This window comes from Gopherus evgoodei, chromosome 2 (genome assembly GCF_007399415.2).
Source record: "Gopherus evgoodei ecotype Sinaloan lineage chromosome 2, rGopEvg1_v1.p, whole genome shotgun sequence".
Lineage (NCBI taxonomy): Eukaryota > Metazoa > Chordata > Testudines > Testudinidae > Gopherus > Gopherus evgoodei.
In genome coordinates this window covers 34848205-34862231 of record NC_044323.1, presented here as the reverse complement: position 1 = coordinate 34862231, position 14027 = coordinate 34848205, and the positions used below count along the sequence as shown (strand labels likewise).

The 14027-nt window shown below is 41.8% G+C and overlaps 1 protein-coding gene across 7 annotated transcripts in view; it reads right to left on the bottom strand.

The window, feature by feature from the left end:
* Positions 1-14027, bottom strand: part of ARHGAP21 (Rho GTPase activating protein 21) — a 215204-nt gene that overhangs the window by 18899 nt on the left and 182278 nt on the right. For all 7 annotated transcript variants that reach the window (XM_030550346.1, XM_030550347.1, XM_030550349.1 and 4 more), the window contains 7 exons: positions 9375-9533; positions 9111-9213; positions 8971-9007; positions 8235-8360; positions 7138-7422; positions 6074-6138; positions 5847-5995 (listed from right to left, as the gene is read on the bottom strand). In XM_030550346.1, the coding sequence (XP_030406206.1) occupies positions 5847-5995; positions 6074-6138; positions 7138-7422; positions 8235-8360; positions 8971-9007; positions 9111-9213; positions 9375-9533 (924 nt within the window). The remainder of the gene's footprint in view (positions 1-5846; positions 5996-6073; positions 6139-7137; positions 7423-8234; positions 8361-8970; positions 9008-9110; positions 9214-9374; positions 9534-14027) is intronic.

Sequence of the window (14027 nt, the reverse complement as noted above, 5' to 3'; positions counted from 1 at the left end):
AGCCACGCTTACAGAGGCCAAAGATAGAGCCTGGCATGACTGATCACATATTACATGCGGCCCAACAACCGCGGGCAGGTGCGAGCCATGGTGAGCAGGTGGTTTTTCAAATGGGAGCTCAGGTCTGACAGTCTGAAAACGCACCTCTGGAAGGAAAGTTCCGGCCTGCGTGGAGTTGAGAATTGTTCCCATGAACTCTGCTGCACAGGCCTTAAGGTAGATTTTTTGTCGTTTATCAACAGGCTCAGGTTGCGGCATGTGAGCGCACCAGATTAAGACTCCTCTGCATGTGTTCTGGAGATCTGCTCTTGATGAGCCGATCAGCGAGATACAGGAAGATCTGGACCCCTCAACGTCATAAGCAAGCAGCCACTGGCACCATACATTTTGTTAACACCCTCTGTGCAGATGAGAGGCCAAAGGGCAGCACTGTAAACTGGAAACGGCATCCACCCACCATGAAAAAGAGAAAGCATCTGTGACCGTGAAATATGGAAATAAGCATCCTTCAAGCCGAGGGTGGCGTACCAGTCTCCCAGATCCAGGGAGGGGAGGATGGAGGCCGGAGAGACCATGAGAAAAAGACAGTTATCTTTTCCGTAACTGGTGTTCAACATGTGTTGCTCATGTCCATTCCATATTAGGTGTGTGTGCGCATCACATGTGCCAGAAGTTCTTCCTCAGTAGTATCTGTAGGGGACTGGCTCTGACACCCCCTGGAGTGGCGTTCGCATGACGCGGTATAAGGGACACTGCCTGCTCCACACACCCTCAGTTCCTTCTTGCTGAAAATTCTGACAGTGAGGAAGGAGGGCAGGTCATGGAATGAACATGAGCAACACATTTCAAAAAACACCGGTTATGGAAAAAGTAACTGTCTTTTCTTCTTCAAGTGCTTGTTCATGTCCATTCCATATCAGGTGACTCCCAAGCAGTACCCCTGGAGGTGGGTAGAAGTTCACGGTCATGTAGATAGCAACACAGCTTTGCTGAACCCAGTGTCATCCCTGGCCTGTTGAGTGATGGCATAATGAGCAGTAAAAGTGTGGACAAAGGACCACATTGTGGCTCTACTGATGTCCTGGATAGGAATGTGCGCCAGGAAGGCTGCTGAAGATGCCTGAGCATCGGATGACCCTTCATCCTATCCACTGTAGTGATGAAGAGTTGAGTCAATTTACAGAAAGGCTTGTAGTATGCTCTAAGTAAAAAGCCAAGGCCCTCCGGACATCCAGGGCATAAAGACGCCTCTCTTCACTGGTGTTGTGTGCTTTGGGACAGAACACTGGGAAGATAATGTTCTGGTTCATATGGAAGGTGGAGACCGCCTTTGGCAGGAAGGCCAGGTGGGGCCGCAACTGAACCTTATCTTTGTAGAAGACAGTGTGTGGCAGTTCTGAGGCCAAGGCTTTAATTTCTGAGACCCGTCTCGCCCACATCACCAACACCAGGAACACAACCTTCCATGACAGATGGGAAAGGGAGCAGGAACACAGCCATTCAAAGGGCAGGCCGGTGAGCCTAGAGAGAACCAAGTTAAGATCCCACTGCAGGACGGGAGCCTGCACCTGTGGGAAGAGTCTCTCCAATCCTCTCAAGAATCTGACCGTCATGTCATGGGATTGGCGGGTGAAACGTGGAGATGGCCGCAAGATGCACTCTAATGGAAGTGTGCGCCAGGCCCTGGTTCCTCAAATGGAGCAGGTAGTCCAGAACCGCCTGTATGGAGGAACGTGAAGAAGAGATGCCCCGTTCAGACGCCCAGAGGGAAAACTTCATCCACATGGCCACGTAAGTCAGTCTAGTAGAGAGCTTTCTACTTTCCAGGAGGACTTGTTGGACTCCTTCTGCACAGGTCCACTCCTCTAGGTTTAGCCACACAGTATCCACACCAAGAGATGGAGGAACCCATGGTTGGGGTGTAAGAGCCGACCGCTGAGCCTGCCTCTCCAGTCCTGAGGCGTGACTGCTCTGGGCGGGCAAATGCTGGCAGGACATCCCTCTCAATGCGGATTGGTAGCGCTGAGACTGGGACACATGCATAGGGTTTTCCCTGAGACCGAGGAACCACGGGAGCCGGTGTGGGCGGCACAGAGAGTATAAGGCTCTCTTGAGCCACTCAAAGAGCTTTGGGTGTCGACAGCATCTGAAGCTGGCTAGGGCCTGCACCATTATGTGGGGTTGAAGGCCCTTTGAAGAGATCATCTTGCTGCCGTGGTACCCTCCTCCACTAGAGTGCCAAATTCTGGGGCCTAATTTGGGGGAAGGGACTCTGAATTTTCAGAGGGAGTCCCATAAGCTAAAATTATACCTGCCCAAGAGAGCCTTGTGGTTCGCCACCTGGAATTGCAGGCTAGCTGTCGAATAAATTTCCCTCCCCAAAAGGTCCAGTCTTTTGACCTCTATTTTTGGGGTTGAACTGGTGTGCCCCTGCTTGTCCTTTCCTTGTCCACAGAAACGACCAATGAGCCTGGAGGTGGATGGGTACAAAGGTCCTCAAATCCTTTGTCCAGGACAAAGCACTTTTTTTCAGCTCTTTTGGAGGTGGGAGGAATGAATGATGGGGTTTGCCAGAGGGGCTTGGCAATTTTGAGGACCTGTCATGCACTGGTAGTGTGACATGGACAGAGGTAGAGGCTGAGGACGTTGAACAAGGTGTCCACATGCTCAACCATCTCCTCCACCTCTAGACCGAAGTTCTTGGCCACGCGTTGATGCAGGGCCTAGAGGTGCAGGTATTCTTTAAAATCATCTGGCATGCTGGCCCTTGAGGATCCCGCCACCACCTTGTCTGGGGGATGGACATGCCTCCCTAGCACCAGTCTCCAGCGACAACCGTCAGCTGACAAATGCAGGCATCAGCAACTCCACCGTGGTCTCTGGAAAGGGATTCCTCCAGCATGGAAGGGCAGATTAGCTCCTCACAAGGCAACACAGGCGTGATTGGGCATTGGAGGCTGCATCCACTTCTACACCACCACCTTGGCAGCACGGTTAGTGGACAGCACACTGACCCTATTGGAGTGCATGGGGCATGCCCATGATGCCTATGCCCCCTTCACACCACCACTTGTTGGTGACCACCTTGGAGCAATGTTGATGGCACCAGGCTTGGTGCAGGAAACATGCTCGGAAGTTGGGGTAGAGTAGCCAGTGCCCACTCCAAAATCCACTTTCCTCACAGGGGATGAACAGCCGGGGCATCCCGTTCAACTGCCTTTGGGGGGTCTTGGAAGCTGGCTTGCCCTTGGAGGGAGCCTTTGCTGCTTCCTGTGGCACACATGGTGCCTGCAGCGCTGGTAAAGGCCTCTGCTCTCTAGGTGCCAGGAGAGCCTGGGAAAACACTGATCCCGCCACAAGACTGGGTTCCCTACTGCTTCCAGGATTCAGCAGTGGATACTTTTGGGGGCTAAGGGCCCCGACTAGGGAGGCATGTCCATGTGGCTCCGGTGTGGGTGGGCAGCCAGAACTGGGTCCTTTACCCGATACCCCGTGGCCTTTCTTGCCCAGTGTCAGGGAGCCATGTTTCTTGGTCTTCTTTCTGGGCACTGGTGCCGGGGGTGTGCTTGCTCTGAGGCCAAGGTCCTAGGAGTAGAGTCCAGCTGGGACGGCTCAGAAGCCAGGCAAAGAGCAGACTCCACGAGGAGGACCCTCAAACAGATGTTGCTCTCTTTCTGGGTCGTGGGTCAAAAGTTTTTACAGTTGTGACACTTGTCTTTCACATGCAATTCCTCCAAGCCGTTGAGGCAACTGCTGTGGGGGGTCACTAACAGGGACAGGCCTGTTGCAGTCCAAGCAGGGCTTAAACACTGGAGACCGGGGGATTCTCTGCCTGGAGAGAAGTCCTCATTGGGACGCTAACTTCTAACTACACTTAACAAGCGCTTAACACTAACTACTATAAACCAACTATTTACGAGGCCCTAAGGCTCAAAGTCAGAAGAGATGAAACCGCTAGCCCTTGCTATGTAAGGAAAGGCGCTCCGACTCACCAACACATGCAGTAAGAAGGAACTGAGAGGGCACAGGGCCGGCAGCGCCTGATATATCGACGCATGAGTGTGGAACTCAAGGGGGCATCCCAGCCGACCCTACGGATACCACTAAGGCAAAAATCTCCAATGACCGCACACGTGGGCATATGCACAACTAGAATGGAATCCTCATGAGCAAGCTCTCAAAGAAACACCACCGATTTTGGATACACCCAATCCCAAGACTTGGGTATGTCTTCACTACTGGCTAGATCAGTGGGCAGCGATCGATCCCTGAGTGCTCTCCTGTACTCCAGCTCTGTGAGAGGTACAGGCAGAGTCGGTGGGGGAGCGGCAGCAGTCGACTCACCACCATGAAGACACCGCAGTGAGTAGATCTAAGTACGTCAACTTCAGCTACGTTATTCACGTAACTGAAGTTGCATAACTTAGATCGATTTCCCTCAGTGTAGACTACGCCTTAGGGCTAGAAACAGCTGAAAAAACTTGGCTTGCACTGTGTGACTTAATTATGCTAACAGTAAAGTTTTCAAAAAAGTGTCCAAGTCTCATTTTCAGAAATTACTTAGGAGCCCAAGTCTCACTGAAAAATCAATGGAACGCAGGCTTCTAATTGCCTAAGTCACTTTCGAAAGTGGGACTTGGATGCTTTTGAAAATTTTACCCTTAGACTGATGCAGTCTCAATTGCTAAAACTGAGTCATATGCACGTTTGGTTCCCCTCAATGACACAGGTAAGTGAGGCTGCACTAGGACCATAATTCTCCTAATGTGATCCTGTCCTCTTATTCAGAGGTTTCTGGAGAAATAATGCTGTTTAAGATCCTGAAGGTTACTCACCACTACCTCTCCAGCAAACTGCTATTGCAGTTTTAGTATATAATACGGTATGATAAGGATAGTCAGTATAAAGGAAAACTTGTTTGGGGCACAAAACGGAATTTATTCTCCGAGTTCAGGTGCACATGTTCAAAGCTGAGTACTCAGTCACTTAAATCAGTGGCCTGATTTTCAGCAGTGCTGTGCACCAACAACTACCTTTAGAAATTTTGGTCTGAGACTTTACCAGTTGGAGATCAATTATTGACTTACGTTTAGAGTTGCAGCTCACTCATCTGTGCAATTTAATATGTGGCACATTAGAAAGAGCTCAGCAGAGCTTAATTTCTTGCTCTGGGGAAAGTAATAACTTTTCTCACCCTAAATAGTATGTTCTCCTTTGTGTACTTTAAATTCATGGGGCAAGAAAATCCTCTACCGTTATAAAAGGTTTTGGAGAAAAATTGTTTTCTTAACAATAATTTAAAAATGGTTCTACCTAGTCATTTGCAGGTCAACCAGGGGAGGGAAAGACTAGAGCTAGATAAGATTAGTCTTCTCTGAAGCAAGGGACAAGCTTGGTAGAGCTTGGCTGTGAGAAGCACAACGCAGGTGTATTCTATGGCTGCTGTCACTACAGACAGTTGCAGAAAAAAGAGCCAAGACTTCTCTCAGAAGAGACTGCAATACAGAACTTCAAGGGCCTGAAAAAACCACCTCCAAGTGACAAGTTACATCGACTTAGACACCGCACTATGTTGGCAGGAGATGCTCTTCTATCAACATAATGTGTCTTGACCAGATGTGCTACATTGGCAGAGCTGTTCTGATGTAGCATGGTAGTGAAGACAGCCCACAGACTGTCATTGATTATAAATACAGCTCAAAAAACTAGTTAATGCTTGTTTCCATATGTATATTCACTTATCTGAAGAACTGGGTTAAAGCAACTCTTATGTCCTGAATATTTGACCTTATACAACGTTAATTTTTTATAGGTTTAACAAACAATAACGTATGCAGAATACATACCTTTAGTGAGCAGCTTCCTTTCCGACTCCTCCTTGGGAGAGTGAGGACTTTGGGTCCTTTGTTCTGCTTTAGTGCCAAGGAATGTTTGCCTGATACTGAGACTCTGGCGAGGTGTTTTGGGGGATGGCTCTGTTTTGCTGCTGGAAGAACTGAAAGAAGACATTACTTGGTATGGAGAAGCTAGGCACCAGGCAAATAAAACTGCCAGCTACATATATACTGCTTACCTCATCATTGTGCTATATTCTTTAATCCTCCGGCTAATTAGGTCCCTACTAGTGACACCAGTATCCTGTAAAAAAATCCATCAAGATCTACTTCATAATCCTCGTTTTGACAATACCATTGCAAAAGCTTATCTAACCACCTTTATGGGAATAGTTGTGTGTATTCTAATCAGATAACATACACTGGGTAGTTGTAGAGTTCAATTCCAGTACACTAATATGTAATGGGTATTCTCAGGAATAGAGAATACACCGCTACTTTGATATAACGCCACCCGATATAACACGAATTTGGATATAACGCAGTAAAGCAGTGCTCTGGGGGAACAAAAATGTAAACCTATCAAAAATACATACAAAAAATGTTTTACAAATGCAATATGTATAGAGACAGATATCAACATTTATATATAATATGCATGTGTGCATATGCATACAACATGCTCTATCCTCTAATATGTTTATTAGAATTTATGGAAATGAGTATGAAAATTACAAAACAGGTTTTTTGAAATACCTGTCAATATTTCACTATGTAAACTATTAATGGTGCAAAGTTTCTAAGTGAAAACTGCTCCTATACTGCTACTTCCCAACGGGAGTCTGCTGGGACAAAACAGGCCAGAAATTACTGTTCCCATCTGATTACATTGTAAAATAGGGATTTTAACAGGTATTGTACAGCGTAATTTCAAATGTTTGTAGTTAAATTAAAAATGATTTTTAAACAACTTTTTAATGGGCAAAACTAAAGGTAAGTACAGATTAACTAAACATCAGATTATTAAATTGCCATCTTTTTATCACTCAGTTATTCTTTGGGATATTTAAACTTCACAAGACAGATTAAGAATTTCTTCTTCTATGCAAATAGATGTAGTTATATGGGTATCTAATTTCACTGCAGTTTTTCTTTTACTCCCTAATCCGTATTTCAATTTAATGGCAACCAAAACCAGAAAAATATATTTGTCCTATTATAAATAAAAAAGTATAATGATTAAAAGAAAATACAATAGAATAAGACAACATATACGGTTATACAACAGATATTATATGGCTACCTGATCATTGAGGTTGCTATTGTCTTGTATAGCCTTAATCCATGCTAACATGTCATCTCGGTCTTCAGCCTGAAATAGATACTCGCAGTCTGATGTGGTGAGCCGAAATACATTTTTCCTCTTGGTTTCACTGTATGAGATATCTATCAAACATGCATTGATACTAATAGGTTGTTCTTCTTCAGATGGAGTTGTCTGCTCTTTTTTATCCTTGTATAAATAAAGTGAATGACCTCGAAGAACAACATATATTTGTTTCCATGGCCGAATGCTGCCACCAACTCGCTGGAAAATATGAACCAGTTTGTTTGTGTGCGTCACACATGTTATTGTTACCTAGTTATAAGCCACATACAAAACTTTTAGAACACAGGATGGCACAGAACACTCAGCTTTTGTATAATAAAAGTACTAGTCACTGACCACTTTGCACCAAGAGAAAAGGGAAATCTCAACTGTCCCTCCTACCTTAGCATATAATATTGTATGTGTGGAAATGTGACAGTAGCAAAAGGATCTGAAATTTTAAGAAGGGATAGTTACAGAACTAGCAGGCATTATAACCAAGATTTTCAAAAGTGACTGGGTGCTCCACTTATGTCATCTTCAAAAGGCTTGATTGTAAGAAGCCCCGAGCTACCTCCCTTCCCCTCTGAAAATCAGGCTCCTTCATCTTTGAAAATCTTGGCCTATGAATTTCCAGTGAGTCTATGAGGTCTGTTCGACTTCAAAAATGATGTAAATACACAAATCTGTCCCACTGTTAACATAAGAAACAGCCACACTCCCATCATTCTAGAAGTTGATTTGCACTAAATAACTAGATCTGAGATATGAAATTCTCACTATTGCTCTTAATTTAAACCAACAGAAATGAAGGCAGCTATGAAGATAATCTATGAAAGAAGATGTAGAAGTTGCCCGATTAAAGCTAAATGCTTAACGTCATTTTGTTAGTGCCCCTTACATAATCTCTTACTGCATACAAGAAAGCTTTACAAGGAATGGCTCTTGCCTATAGCTTGACTTTTCTTACCCTCAATTTTGGCAGTCGTATTTTTTATATTATCCTTTATGTAAGTTAGAAAGCACAATACCTTTCCCTTGTCTGAGATAAGCTGTCGAAAATAGAGCCATCCTTCCTTGGAGGCATCGCCAAAGACCTCTGAAGAGGAATCTTGTCTGGATCCAGAGTCTTCTGAAGATTTTTGGCTGTCTGGGACCTAAAGAAAAATAGGAGTCAGAATATCAAGAGGTCCTCTAAATAGATTTCTCAGTAGAGGTCTATATTTAGGTAATTCTCCCGCTTCTTCCCCCAACATCTCTATGTGAATGTCTCCTCCGTGTATGGTGCAAGGAAATAATTATCAGGGTATGAATATTTCTACTATTCCATTAGTACAAAATGATTAACTGTGAAGTCACGCACTATTCAAGCCTATGTAATTCTTGAGACATTCCACCTTTATTTATTTTGATATTTTTGTCTTTGAGTGCATCATATACTATAGCTCAGATGTGAGATGCTGCAGAAAATGACCACCAAAGCCTTTAGTTCAGCTATAAAACAAGTGTAATGGCATTTTAAAGTACCTTTAAAAATAGTAGAGAAATTGGAGAAGAGCAGTTCACATTTACTAACTTGTCACAGTATGGTGCCTTTCAGGAAAAAATATCTGGCATGAAAAGGTCATTTTAGAATGATTAAATAGGTTACAAACAAATTGCCATGATTTCACATATGTGATCCAGCACAATATTTAAAATTCATATAACTCATTAGCAAACACTAATATCCACAACTCTGATAATATTGTTAAATATACTACTAACCTTGATCCCCTTTAAACTAGATACATGTTTAATAGACCTGTTGGGAGAAAAAAGTAGGTATTATAATGAACTTTTGTATACTTTTTAATAAAAAAGTGCATGCGCCTGTTCGCGCGCACACAGATTTATTCAGGACTTACAATTTTCCTTCTTCTTTATAGTCATCCAATCCTTCATCATAAGACTTGGATCTCTCAGTTTTTGCAGGAGACTGACCATCCAATATACTAGGCCTGATAGATTCTGCAAGTCAATCAAAATTATCAAATACTAATCAGCTGCAATCAGATTTTATGTTTTGACTGTTTGAAGCAATAAAACATCATAAGCTGCCATATACTCCCTGCAAAGAAAAGCAATTTTAAAAGAAAAAAAGTTTTGTTTAAAAGTTTAAAAAAACTTACCATGGTCATGGGATAGCTGACGTCGAATTAAAGGAACTGAAGATGTGGGACTGGGAGGAACTGTTGTTACAGTGGGAGCTTGAGCAGCAGATGCAGAAATAACAGCAGAAGCGGGAATGTGTGCAATATCATGGTCAATACTAGGGCTACTCGGATCATCTACAAGGCAATATGCAATATATTAGCATGTTAAATGCTTTAGTAAAAAGTTCAGACTAAATAGCAGGCTGAACTTGCCTCTTCATCAGAAACGAATATCTTAAACATTGGAGGACGAGGGACAGTTCAGTGGTTTGAGCATTGGTCTGCTAAATTCAGGGTTGTGAGTTCAATCCTTGAGGGGGGCCATTTAGGGAACTGGGGCAAAAATCTGCCTGGGGATTGGTCCTGCTTGAGCAGGGGTTTGGACTAGATGACTTCCTGAGGTCCCTTCCAACCCTGATATTCTGTGAACATCCAGCCTTTCAAACATTAAGGATCCAGTTAATTCACATTATTAAAAAACACATTTTTATTAAGTTGGTCCCATATCCTAACAGTTACATATTTGGGATAACTGTCACAATAGAATTTCTGTGTTTAAATGGTATGCTGTTTAAACAGCATGATGTTGGTCAGAAAACTATACTTCTAAATTCAGTTGCTGATGCATAAGGCTAAATGCAAGAGAAATGGAATACAAGTAAAATTCAATGCGTTACAATTTATGCATAAAACCTCAAATAGTTATTAATCTTCAATCAAAAATTACAAAAAAAGCTCAAAACAGCAATGTTTGAAATGGCAACATACTTAAAAGGTAGCCAAACCTCTATTTAAAAAGACTACTACCTACCAATTATATCTTCCACTAATTGCTCATATAAACGATTGCAATCTGTACATGTGTCATAACCAGATAGCTAAGGGTTAATGTCTCTTTCACCTGAAAAAAAAGTAACCTGAAGCACCTGACCAGAGGACCAATTAGGAAACAGGATTTTTTCAACTCTGGGTGGAGGGGAGTTTTGTGTCTGAGTTCTTGGTCTTCTGCCTGTATGCTCTCTCAGATGAGGTGGTTTTCTATTTCCTGCTTTCTAATCTTCTATTTCCCACTTGTGAGTACCAAAGATCAAATAAGGATTTATATGTTTTTGTATTTACATGTCTATAATTGCTGAAGTGCTTTGAATTGTATTCTGTTTGAATAAGGCTGTTTATTCAATATTCTTTTAAGCAATTGACCCTGTATTTGTCACCTTAACACAGAGAGACCATTTTTATGTATTTTTCTTTCTTTTTATATAAAGCTTTCTTTTAAAACCTGTTAAAGTTTTTCTTTAGTAAGGAACTCCAGGAAATTGGGTCTGCAGCTCACCAGGAAATTGGTGGGAGGAAAAAGTCAGGGGGGAACCTGGGTGTGTTAGATGTACTAGCCTGACTTTGCATTCCCTCTGGGTGAGGGGGGGAGAGAGATTGACTCTCGGTAATTCTGTTCTCCAGGCTGGGAAGGGGGAGGGTGGAATCCCTCTGTTTAGATTCACGGAGTTTGCTTCTGTGTATCTCTCCAGGAACACCTGGGGGGGGGGGGGAAGGTTTATTTCCCTTTGTTGTGAAACTCAAGGGATTTGGGTCTTGGGGTCCCCAGGGACGGTTTTTGGGGGGACCAGAGTGCCCCAAAACACTCTAATTTTTTGGGTGGTGGCAGCAGTACCAGGTCCAAGCTGGTAACTAAGCTTGGAGGTTTTCATGCTAACCCCCATATTTTGGACGCTAAGGTCCAAATCTGGGACTAAGTTATGACAACATGTCCAACACCTCTCAGTCTCAAAAGCAATGAGGGTCATTGAGCAGTAATCCAAAAAAGCTTAAGCATTTCCATGCTTTTTATATACTTCTTACAAGATGAAACATGTTGAAAAAACAAGTTTTTCAAAGCGACAGCATATAAACATCTCCTAAAATACACTAGGAATATTAGGAAAATACTTATTCCAGTACAGAGTTACAGGAGAAAGATGGAGAGAACCAGATCATGAGCATGTTGCTGAACTGTACTGCTATAATTAATATGTATGTATTTTAAGTGCCGTGAATTTTAATTATCAGAGGGTAGCCGTGTTAGTCTGGATCTGTAAAAGCAGCAAAGAATCCTGTGGCACCTTATAGACTAACAGACGTTTTGGAGCATGAGCTTTCGTGGGTGAATACCCACTTCCTCAGATGCATGTCATGGGAAGTGGGTATTCACCCACGAAAGCTCATGCTCCAAAACGTCTGTTAGTCTATAAGGTGCCACAGGATTCTTTGTGAATTTTAATATGCAGCGCTTCTGAAAAGCCTATTGAAATCAGTGAACATTCACAAACAGAGGTTTATTCTTTGCTTTATGTGAACACAACTGCATGCACGGTATTGTGCTTTTCAAATAGTCACTAACAGTTCTGTTCAAAACTGTCAGCTTGTACCATCACATTTTGGTTTCAAGTATCAGAGGGGTAGCCATGTTAGTCTGGATCTGTAAAAGCAGCAAAGAATCCTGTGGGACCTTATAGACTAACGGACGTTTTGGAGCATGAGCTGTCGTGGGTGAAATGCTCCAAAACATCTGTTACGTCTATAAGGCACCACAGGATTCTTTGCTGCTTTCACATTTTGGTTGCACACTTACATTTTTAAAATGGTAGAAAAGTCTGTTACAAGTTTAGTAATTTTATACAGCCCTCTGCTCTATGTCACCAATGGTATGTTAGATGAAAATTTAAGCAATGTCTTGAACTAAAAGACTAATGTCCATTATAAAAAGCTGTTCTATGTTATACTAATGTAAAAGTCAGCAGCAGAACTTGCCAATGCAATCTAAAATTCTGTAATTACAACACATTTCAAAGTAAAAGATATTTTCCTTAAAAGCAGAGTGGATAAAAATCAATGATTTTAAAAAAAATCAGATTTTATTTAAAATCAGATTTTTTTGATAAAATGATTTTGAGGAAGAAACCTATCTAAAAGATAGTTTTAATTAAGATACATTATAGCTCAAAGATATCTCATCATGGGATAGGGATTATAAATTCAAATTCTATAGGAGGAGACAATATATTCATGTAATGTTTAAGAAAAGTTTTGTAAATGAGTTTCAATAGTTCGTGGATTAGAGACTCAATTTTATGGGGTTTCAGGGGCTTCTATATAGATTATTTAGGTTAATCTTTCTACCTACCCAATGAGACTCAGTGCTCAGTCTAGAAGATATCAGAGATGCTTAGTTTTGCAGTTCTCAAACTGTGGATTTGTTTCTTCAGACGACAATGCTCGTTAACAGCAAAAATGTTTTTAAATAAACATCATATAGAGGTGAGAAATAAGAGACCTCAACTCTATTGTTCATCTGCAAATTTCTGCACACAGAGTCAATCCTTTTACCTCTCTCTAAAAGTGCAAAGTGTCAAAGTTCAATGAATAGAAGATTGTGGGGGGCGGAATAGATCTGGACAAGGAGAATTCTGGAGATAAATGTGAGAAATGAGGGACATATGCTTGTTTTGTTAAAATATTATGTTTGCTGCTGAAGAAAAAAACCAGAATACTTAACGTTGTTGTTTTAGTTAAATAAAGCAATTTGTGTGTCTGTCTGGTGATATTCTCATCCTAAAACAGCATGGCAAGAAAATCCTCCAAATATTAATTATTAACCTGTTCAACTGGAGATAGTTCACCTCCCAATGACTTCATAAATATCTGCTTCAATTACCTTTCATAAATGAAATAACCAATCATTTACAGCTATATCAGAAAATGAAACTAATCTGAAAAGTTTCCAGAATAAATCAGTGTTTAAAAATGTATAGTTGAGTACCTCCTAAAAATGAAACATACATCTATCGCTGAGTTGTGAAGAATATGTATTAAGGTTAACAACCAACAAGAATGCACTTTTATTGAGAAAACTATGAATAAATTGAGTCTTCCTGACTAGTGATTTAAATCAGGATTTAAATCAAATTCACCCTGCTTAAAAGTAATATTTATTTAACTAATTTCAAAGTTTTAGCTATTTTCACAGCAGTAATTAGAGACATTAATAAATCACTTCTCTATTATAGTTTGGGGGTGGGAGAAACACTGTAACCCAGCTGAGGCCTAACCAGCACCAAGTACAGTGGTACTATCACTGTGACTTGTGTGCTATATGCCTCTGTTAATGCAACCTAAAAACTGATTTGCCCTTTAAAAACAAAAAACACAACAGCATTGCATTGACTACTCATGCAGAGGTTGTGATCCACCAGTTATCCCCCATTCTGTATTTGTGCATTTGGCTTTTCTTCCAAGTGTAGTACCTTACATTTGTCTTTGCTCAATTTCATTGTGTTGCCTATAGCCCAGTTCTCCAATTTTAGCTCTAACGTCCAAAGTGTTTGCAATATCCCCTAGCTTTGTGTCATCTGCAAATTTGATCAATATGCTCGGTATTCCTACATTCAGTGCATTAGTTACAATGTTGACTACCACCCAGCCAGAACAGAGCTCTGTGAAACCACTCTTGAGACCTCCCTCCAATCTGACATCATTCCATCAAACTCTTTGTTTGTGGTTGTTTAAGGAGATCTGAAGAAACTCAAACCGCAAGTGTTTGGCAACAATTGTTTTACTGTGTTTGGAAGAGGTTGC